This window comes from Lagopus leucura, unplaced genomic scaffold (genome assembly GCF_019238085.1).
Source record: "Lagopus leucura isolate 7727_CA_CO unplaced genomic scaffold, USGS_WTPT01 200-5_obj-0_obj, whole genome shotgun sequence".
Taxonomy (NCBI): domain Eukaryota; kingdom Metazoa; phylum Chordata; class Aves; order Galliformes; family Phasianidae; genus Lagopus; species Lagopus leucura.
In genome coordinates this window covers 1-9543 of record NW_024967787.1, presented here as the reverse complement: position 1 = coordinate 9543, position 9543 = coordinate 1, and the positions used below count along the sequence as shown (strand labels likewise).

Genomic DNA, 9543 nt, shown 5'->3' with positions numbered 1-9543 from the left:
CCCGTGGACGGTGGGTCGCGCTCGGTGAGCGTGCCCGGGCTGTCGCCATCCCGCCGCTACAAGTTCAACCTGTACGGGGTGTGGGGGCGGAAACGGCTGGGCCCCATCTCCACTGATGCCGTCACAGGTGAGGGCACGAATTGGCACCTGGTGGGCTCTGGGTTTCCTGATGTTGGTAAGTGAAATGTGGCCTGTGCTGGGGATCTTGATTTCCTCTGGCCATGGGATGAGCTGTTTGGTTCCTGTTTTGGAATGGCTCCATTAATCAGTGCACTGAATTACGAAGGGACCGATGGGGAGTGGATTTTGTGATGCCTGTTCAGATGGGAGTGTGGGTCTTTGAGTAATTGACGCTTGGTTGCACGTGCAGATACTTGAATGAAGAGCTTTGGGCTCTTGCCTCAATGCCTCTGTGCACTGGAATTGGAGTCAGCTGGGCCCTGCCAGGTTCCACTTGCGCACTGGTGTCAATAGGAACTTTTCCTGAGCTCTGGAGAGATTTTATTTGAAGGGTGGATGGATGGATCGCTCATGTCATGTTGTAGTTTGTTTGGGGATGACCGATGGAATGAATTAATTTTTTTTAATATAAAAAGAGCTTGTTGGGTGAACATGTAGCAACTGGTTGGATGGAGGGATGTGAGTTTCTGTGGAGAAATGGTTGTTTGGAAGGACTGTTGGATGCACTGTTGAGTGTTGGAGGGATCTACACTCCGGGCCTCAGTATATAGACTGTAGCAGAGTTGAAAAGGACCGGCATGGCTTCACGCAGGAATTAAGCCCTACTGCTGAAAGCAGTGTTCAAACTCATGTAGAGCTGGATGGTTGATGGCGTCACGGGTGGGAGGTGTCCCTGTGGGGGTGGTGCCTAGGAAGTTATAGGAGATCTATATGGCACCCCAAAGCCCCCTGTGGGTGGGGGTCACTGGGACACTGCAGTGGGGTGGGAGTGTCTTGGTGGTCAGCAGGTGCTGTAGCGGTGAGCAGGGCTCTCGAGGCCTTTGGGGAGGGGTCCAAAAGGAGTTAGTGGGAGGGAGAGTGTGGGACATCCAAGGGAGGGCTGTGGGCCTCAGTGCCCTCCATCTTTTCCCAGGTGCCCCAGGAACGCTATGGGTGGGCACGCTGTGGCCCCGCAGTGCTCAGCTGCATTGGGCGCCTCCCCGTGTCCCTCCGGATGGCTACAACCTCACCTACAGACCCCTCGGAGGCCCCATGAAGGTAATGCCCCATAGCGTTCCCTGAACTTCCCAGGGGACCTCAGTATCTCCTGGGGTACCCCAATATGCCTATGGGGGGAACCCAGTAACCCATAGGGCTTCCCTGCAACCCTGTTTGTGACCCTAGAACTCCTCCTGGGGATCAGCATGGCATCTCTGAGGACCCTAGTGTTCCTCTGGGAACCCCCCCCAGACCCCTGAGATCCCCACTCACCCCTTTGGAGACCCCAGTATTCCTTGTGGAGACCCAGATCTCCCCGCAGGGATCCCAGTGCCCCTTTGGAGACCCACATAACCTCCTTGGGGACCCTTCTCCCACCGTGGGAAACCCAAAAGCCCCCAAGCATCCTAAGAGCCCCACTGCACCCCACTATCTCTTGAGGTCCTCAATAACTCCCTTTGCAGCACTCCCATCCTCCTCATGGGCCTCTTTATGCTCCCTGGAGACATTAAACACCCCTGTAATGCCCTTTAGGGACCCCCATAGCAGCCCAATAACCTTCCCATGTCCTCCCCCCAGACACTGCAGCTGCCCCCTGAGGCAACATCCAAGGACCTGTGGGGCCTGGAGCCCACTGGACACTATATGGTGCAGCTCCGGGGCCGGGGGCTGGAGCCCCTCGAGACCACCTTCAATACCCGTGAGCTGGGAAAGGAGGTCCCTTGGGGGGGGAGGGGGCACCCAGGTGTCAGGGCACTTGGGTGGGAGACTCTGGGGTGCCCAAATATCTGGATGCTTTGTGGTGGTGGGAACACACGGATGCTGGGTCCTGAAGTATGGAGGGGGGTACCCGAAAATCTGCATCTTTGCGTGGGGGGGGGGGTTGGGATTCCCAAGTGCCTGAATAATGGGTCCCTACATAGGGGGGCTCCTTAGGTGGGGGGTCAGTAGGATGCCCTCGTCCCTTGATAGGTGAACAGGGACCCCCAACTGGTTGGGTCCTGTGGATGGGGGCACCTACACTGCACTTTGTCCCCCAGCCCCCCTTCCTCACCCACACCCCCGAGACTGCGCTGAGGAGCAGCTCAATGGACCAGGGCCTTCACGAGAAGTCCTCATCTTCCTCGGGGGTGACCAGCGACGGCCACTGCGCGTCTTCTGCGACATGGAGAGCGATGGGGGAGGCTGGCTGGTGGGGCTGGGGGCAAGGGGAGGAAGTGGGGGGGGCTATGAGGAGTCTGATGGGCAATGGGTGTCATGGGGTTTGGGTGGCTGGCTGGTGGTTGCCATTATAGGGGTTGGGTTGGCAATAGAGGAGTCCTGTGGAGCAATTGGGGGCATTTGGGGCATCTGGGGAGGTTCTGGGGGGGTTGAGAAGCAATGCAGGGAGAGTGGGGGGAGGCTGGAGGGGAGGGGAGGTTAATGGGAGGATGTTGTGGGGCAACTGGGGTAATTCTGGAAACTGCAGGGGGATCCCAGTGTTCTGTGAGACTCACATACCCCCTATACTATCCATGGGGATCCCAGTAACCCCCTGGAACTATAAATGGGGGAGCACCACCCAGGGAGAAATTTGGGGCTGTGGTGGATCTGGGAGAGGCAATAGGATGCCCTGGGGGGCAATACAAGGGTCTTAGGGTGCAGTGTTGGGGGTTTAGGGGGAGGTAATGGGGGGTCTGGGGGCAGTGTGGGGCCTGGGGGAGATTCTGACCCCACCCCCACCCCCAAAGGTGTTCCAGCGCCGCATGGATGGGGGCACCAACTTCTGGAGGGGGTGGGAGGAGTACGTCCACGGCTTCGGGAACATCTCCAGGGAGTTCTGGCTGGGTGAGGACCTCAAAACCTGGGGATACTGAGGGGTGGGGATGGCTGATGGCTGCAGGACGTGGGACTGAACCCCACTGGGATGCGGGGTGGATCCCAGATGGGTGCGTGGGGTGGGGGGTGTAGGGTGCGGGGCAGGGCCCCAGTTGGGTCTGTGGGGCGGGGATGATGATGGCTGTGGGATGTGGGCAGGAAATGCGGCGCTGCACGCGCTGACAGGTTCTGGGCCCACGGAGCTGCGCGTGGACCTCCGGACGCCGTCAGACAGCGCCTTCGCCCGCTATCGGGATTTTGCCGTCGGTGGTCCTGAGGACAGTTTTCGCCTCCATCTCGGGGCTTACAGTGGCACAGCTGGTGCGTGTGGGGCTGGGGGGGTCCTAGAGGGTTCCTGGAGGGTATAACGTTAACCTTGACTCATGGGAGGGCTCTTGGGGATACCCAGATCACGGGGCGGGGGGGGAATCCTGGGGAGAATAGGGGACAGTCCCTTTGCCCACAGTGAGGAGGCCTTGCAGGGGTCTTTGAGATCATTGACCCAGTGGGATCTCGAGGCCACAGGGAGCCCACAAGGGTTCCGGGGGGGGGGGGAGGGAGGAGGCTCTGCCCCACAGGGTGGTCTCTATGAGGATGTGGGGACTTCCTGGGGGTCTGTGGTTCATCCTTGGGGCTCTGAACCCTATGTGGGTGTCCTGGAGAGCTCTCTCTAGGGGTCCCCGTAACCTTGCTGTGGGTCCTACAGGGGATGCACTGTCCTACCACGCTGGGAGCCCCTTCTCCACACGGGACCACGACCCCCGGGGCCGCCCCCGGCCCTGCGCTGTCGCCTACACGGGAGCCTGGTGGTACCGCAACTGCCACTATGCCAACCTCAACGGGCGCTATGGGGTGCCCTACGACCACCAGGTATGGCTATGGGGGCTATGAAGGGGTCTGCGGGGATCATAAACGGGTCTATGGGGGCATAAAAACAACCCAATGAGACAGGAGGGAGGGAGTCACTGTGGGGCCACGGGGGGTTATGTGGGGTAAATATGGAGGGCTACCCCCTGCAAGGTGCCTTTAGCCTCATGTCTCTCCTATATGAGTATGGGACCCTATAAGAGTTGTAGAAGCTGGAGCAGGGAAGGGGGTACTTTGGGGCCCCCTGTAGGGCCTATATGTGTCTGTAGAACCGCTCTAAGTTGCCTATAGGGTGTGACCAAATCCCCCCCTCCCTCTCTGCAGGGCATCAACTGGTACCCCTGGAAGGGCTTCGAGTACTCCATCCCCTTCACAGAGATGAAGCTGCGGCCGCAGCGTGACTGAGAGCACTAGAAAGGTTGTGGGGCACAGTGAAGCCTTTATGGGGTCAATAAAGCTGCGAGTAACCAGCACTGACCCACGCATCCCACACACTGGGCTCAGGAGCTATGGGGCGGGCAGGGCACGAGGCGCACACGGAACGGGGCGCAGCGCAGCACGGTGCCGGCGGTGACCCCCAAGTGGGGCAGAGCCCCATCAGAAGGCGGCTCCAGGCGGAATCGCTGTAGGATGAACCCCAAAAACACAAAGAGCTCTGCCCGAGCCAGCGCCTCCCCCACACACGAGCGTGCCCCACAACCAAAGGGCAGCAGCGCTCGCCAGGGGGCCCCTGGTTGCAGGAACCGCTCTGTGGGGCAGAACAGAGGTCAGAGAGTGGGTGTAGAGGGAGGAACCCACCCTGGGGTTCAGGGCCCACATCTGTGGGGTGGACCCACACATACCGGGCAGGAACTCAGCAGGACGGTCCCAGATCTTGGGGTCATGGTGTGCAGCGAAGAGGTTTGGGATAACAATGGATCCCGCGGGCACTGGAATTCCTGCAATGCTGGGAAGGGACAGACTGCTGCTCGGATGGACTGGGAGACCCTACAGTGGCCAACTGGAACATACTGGGGCTTAATGGGGGCTGATGAGCTCTTCTGGGGCTGACCTACTGGTAGGGCCATGGGCTGCAGCAGTCCACACTATTACAAAATTGGTCTGTGTTTGTTCATTCTAGTGCAAAACACTGACAGTGGTGCATGGTTCTGCAGGCAGATGTATGGCCCTATACTGGTCCATACTGGTGCATTACTGGCCATACCTGGAGTGGCGCCGGGCGCAGTGGGGCAGTGCGAGAGGCGCGGGGGGCCGCAGGCGCAGGGTCTCGGTGACGGTAGCACGGAGCAGCGGCAGTCGTCCCATGTCCCCTGGCTTTGGGGTCCCCGTGGGGCCCAGCACCTGGTGCAGCTCTGCACGCACTCGGTCCTGCACCTGGGACAGGGGACGTGTGTCAGAGCGTGTCACCAAGTGTCACGTCAGGTCACTCGTGGGGTGGCCTTCCCCTGTGCGGGGACACAGACATTGGTGTGGCACAGAAGTGACATGAGTGTGACACTTCGGTGATGGCCATCATACAGGGGACACCAGGGACACAGGTGGGAGCACCCCAGAGCCATTATCCACACAAGGATATGGACATGGTTGTGACATGCATGTGGTGCAATGGGGAAGTGCAGTAGGGTACGGGAGGGGACACCCAGCACACACGTGGGGACACCCTGGGGCTACGTGGGGATGGGAGACTGGCGTGGGAACTATGGGGAAGCAGATGTGGCTGTGACACAGATGTGGCGTGGTGTCACCTGGGGGTGGTGCAGCAGGAAGGCCACAGCCCACAGCAGAGCTGCCGCTGTCGTTTCGGTGCCACCGATGAAGAGGTCCACAAGGGCCATGTGCAGGCGGTCCCCCCCCAGCGGCCCCATGGGGACAGTGGGGTCACCCCCCAGCAGTGCCCCCAGCACTGTGTCCCTAGGGGGAGATGTGCAGCCCTGTAGGGACACATGTGTTACCCCCTGCAGCCGTGTCCCCCCTCTGTCCCCATGTCCCCACATCCCCACCTGGTGACATCGGATCTGGGTCTCCACGAAGGCGTCGCGGCGCTCCACCAGGCGCAGCAGCTCCCGCAGCCCTGGGTTGGGCAGCACCTGTGGGGCACAGGGACCCCCCTCAGTGCCCTACAGAGCTTCTCTGGGCCCATAGGGACCCCATACTCCATCCCAGCCCCATATCTCTCTATAGACCCTTTCAAACCTAAGACAGCCGTTGAGAATCCCCCCAGCCCCGCAGAAACCCCACAATACCCTCCCAGGGCTCTGTATAACCCCTTTAACCCCCCTCAGCCCCTACAGACCTTCCAGCCACATCTGTAACCCCCCAAGGACAATATAGCCCATTCTCACTATAGACCCCACATGGACCTATCCCCCTTCCCAGCCCCATGCTGATCCCATAAGCCCTATAGGGCCCCGTAGGCCTCACCCTTAGTGGAGGCAGCACATCCAGTGCCCGCACACTGGCCCAGCCCCACACGTCCAGCAGTTCCACCACACAGCGTGTAAAGGAGCGCACCTCTGCCTCGGGGGGCATCTGTGGGGCATAGGGCCTGGGGTCACCCAGAGTGACTCCTGGGTCCCCCCAGAGATTTCTGAACCTAAAGAGGTATGTGGTCATTTGGGTCCCTCTAGAGGTGGCTGGGTCCCCAAAGGGATGCCTGGATATCTGAGACCCCAAGTGGCCCCCGAGCATTTCGGATCCACCCTCCTTGGACACCTGGGTCACCCCAAGACCCCTTGGTCCCCTCCAGTGGCACCTGACATCTGAGACCCCCTGTAGCGGCACCTGAGTCCCCCTGCTCCCCAAGGTGACACCTAGACCCCGCATCCCCCCCAGTGTCCCCACCAGGTCCCCGAAGGCGAGGCGGCAGATGGTGCTGCAGGTGTGGAACGCGAATGCCTCAAAGAGGTCCACTGGGGCAGCCCCGTAAGAGCTCAGCTCCTGTGGGGAGGGAAATGGGGTCACTGAGGGGGTGCGGGTGCCGCACAGGGGGGGGTCGGGGTGAGTCAAGGGGACGGGCAGCTCAGCCCTGGAGCTGATGGGGTCCACCAGGGGTTGTAGGGCCCCGTGTTGGGGTGCTCACCTGGCACAGCGCCCAGCCCTGCAGCTCCAGGAGAGGCTCCAGGTGTCTCACAGCCCGCGCCAGTGCTCCCCGCGTTGCCCCCCGCTGCCACCGCCACTCTGGGGATGCGTCTCCCAGCGCCAGGTCCTGCCCCCCCCGTGACACCAAGGACGCTGCGGGGTGACACCCATATCACCCCAGCACCCATGGGACCTCTCAGAACACCTCACACAGCCGCAGGGATCCTTGGGGACCCATCCAGACTCCCCCAGGCACCCTGAGACCTGTCCAGCACCTGTGGGGACTGTCAGAAACATTCTTCCCCCCAAAAAACACAACCAGACCCCTTCAGAGATCATGGGGACCCCCAGTACCCCCTCCAGATACCCAACAGAGAGCTGCGGGGACTCCCCTCCACTCAAAACCCAGGAGGATCCCTCAGAACCCCCACAGACACCAATTTGTAATCTCCAGAACCTATGAGGACCCCCCAGAACCCCCAAACCCCCTCAGATACCCATAGAAATCTTCATGGACCCCTCTTGGGACCCTCCCCAGAACTACAAAACCCAAAGAACCACCCTTGAAGATTCACAGGGACCCCCCTCTGACTCACCCCAAACCCTCATGGGAGCCCCCAATCCCTGCAGCTCCCCCATACCCAGGTAACTGTGGGGGCGTCCCACGAAGTCCCCCCAGCGCCGTGCCAGCGCCTCACGGATGGCAGCTGCAGAGCTCAGCACCACCACCTCTGGGGGGGGGGGGCAAGAAATGAGTGGGTTGGAGGGAAGGGACCTCCATGGGGACCTTGAAACCAGGGGCGGGGGGAGAAGTGAAAGGTACCCGGATAAAGTATGGGGGGGGGTGGGAGGGGTTAGGGATCCCAAATTATTTTGTGGGGGGTAGAAGGAGGGGACAAATGTGAAGGGGGCCAGGAAGGAATTGGGGGGCAGCATTTGGGGGTCCATCCACCCTCTCAATGGATAATTCTGGGGAGCCTGTGAGGTTGGGGATCTTAAAGGGGGAAGGTTCAAGGTCCAAAGGAGGGGGATTTATGGGGAAAAGGGGGCCATGGGGGTCCAAAGGGGAGTCAGGGGGATGAGGGGGGTCATGAAAGTGCCCCCCTACTCACCGCGCCTCCCCAAGCGCAGACACAAGGGGTCCCCGTAGGTCCGGGTGAGGATGTGGAGGTGCTGTGGCCCTCCTGGGTGCAGGAGGTGCAGGGCCCCCCCCCCCGGGGCCCCCCCCCCCACCTGGCTGACCCCCCCCATATCAGGGCCAGGAGGAACAGCAGCAGAAGCATCACCACCGACATTGTTCTGTGGGATGGGGGGCCCCGGCTCTGCCCCTATAACACCTTATGAGGGGGAGGGACCCCAAAAGCTCCACCTCCCCCCTCCCCCCCCACCCAAACCCCTCCTACCAGAAGAAGGGAATTGGGTTCACTCCCCTGAAATTATCGTGTGCCCACTCCGCTTCAAATCATGATAAAATTTATGGGAGTGTCCTGATAAAAATACAGGAGTTTCTCCCCCCACAAAGTGCTCCCAGCACCACGGGGTGCCCCCTTCCAAAAAAATAATCACTCACACTCCCATTGTGTGCCCACCAACCAGCAAAGATCCCCCAAACCCCCACCCCACCCGCTACCCATCCATCCTCCCAAGCGCCCCCCACCCCTCTGCTCACCACCTCCCCAAATCCCCCCCCATTACCACAGTCCCCCCAACCCAGCAGCAGAACCCCATCACCGCTCTGTGCGCCTGTGTGTGTGAGTAGGGGAAGGGGGTGTTTATTGGGGGCGGGAGGGGGGGGCAGCTCAGAACCCCTCCCCCTGCAGCCCCCGCAGGCGCCGTGCCAGCTGCAGGTCCTTGGGGTACAGCGTGACGCGGCGCGCGTGCAGCGAGCACAGGTAGGCATCCTCCAGCAGATGCACCAGGAACGCCTCTGCTGCCTGTGGGACCCCACAAAGCAGGGAGGGGTCAATTCCCACCTCCAGGCCACCCCACAAACGCCAGTCCTCCAAAACAACCCCCGGAACACCCCAAAAACAACCCCTACCCCCAACCTCCCTCCCTAAAACCACGACCTCAAATAACTCCACAGCTCAAAAACCTCCAATCCCCCCCCCCCAAAACAATCCCCAATCCCAAAACACCTCGCAGCCAAAGACCCCTCCTCAAGCCCAAAGAGACCCCCAGACACAAGGGGTCCAAATCCACTTTCCCTTCCCCCCCAACAAGACCTTTTGGGCACTACAAAGCCCCCCAGCTCCACCCAAGGTATCCCTCAGACACCCCCAACCCCAAACCATGAGACCCTCCAAAACAAATCCTCCCGCCCTCCCCCCCCCAAAAATAAACCCATAAGGCCCCCCACCTCCTGTAGGGCCAATAGGGCCATAGCCTGCCACTTGTAGTCCACGCCCCGCGTGAAGAGCAGGCAGATCTCCCGCACCTGGAGGGGGGACAGGGGGGCATGGGGACACTGGAGGGGCACAGAGAGGGGGCAGGGAGGGGGGGGGCATGGAGACACTGAGGGGGTGAACATGAGCGTGGCATTGAATCATGGGAGGTGACGGGGGGGCTCAAGGACATGGGGGG

At 60.9% G+C, this 9543-nt stretch overlaps 2 protein-coding genes across 3 annotated transcripts in view; one reads left to right on the top strand and one right to left on the bottom strand.

The window, feature by feature from the left end:
• LOC122193312 (tenascin-X-like) overlaps nucleotides 1-4359 on the top strand; it is a 10367-nt gene extending 6008 nt beyond the window's left edge. For both annotated transcript variants that reach the window (XM_042894056.1, XM_042894057.1), the window contains 8 exons: nucleotides 1-127; nucleotides 1094-1218; nucleotides 1738-1858; nucleotides 2199-2350; nucleotides 2889-2985; nucleotides 3175-3336; nucleotides 3722-3885; nucleotides 4207-4359. The exon at nucleotides 1-127 is cut by the window's left edge and continues 131 nt beyond it. In XM_042894056.1, coding sequence (XP_042749990.1) covers nucleotides 1-127; nucleotides 1094-1218; nucleotides 1738-1858; nucleotides 2199-2350; nucleotides 2889-2985; nucleotides 3175-3336; nucleotides 3722-3885; nucleotides 4207-4287 — 1029 coding nt within the window. In that variant the 3' untranslated portion in view covers nucleotides 4288-4359. The remainder of the gene's footprint in view (nucleotides 128-1093; nucleotides 1219-1737; nucleotides 1859-2198; nucleotides 2351-2888; nucleotides 2986-3174; nucleotides 3337-3721; nucleotides 3886-4206) is intronic.
• LOC122193313 (steroid 21-hydroxylase) lies at nucleotides 4302-8323 on the bottom strand. Its single transcript, XM_042894058.1, is given in 10 exon segments — nucleotides 4302-4630; nucleotides 4725-4828; nucleotides 5087-5256; nucleotides 5628-5969; nucleotides 6304-6411; nucleotides 6724-6819; nucleotides 6962-7113; nucleotides 7602-7691; nucleotides 8073-8190; nucleotides 8193-8323. Coding segments are annotated over 10 exon segments (1491 nt in total). The 5' UTR covers nucleotides 8256-8323; the 3' UTR covers nucleotides 4302-4382.
• Nucleotides 8324-9543: the final 1220 nt, after the last annotated feature.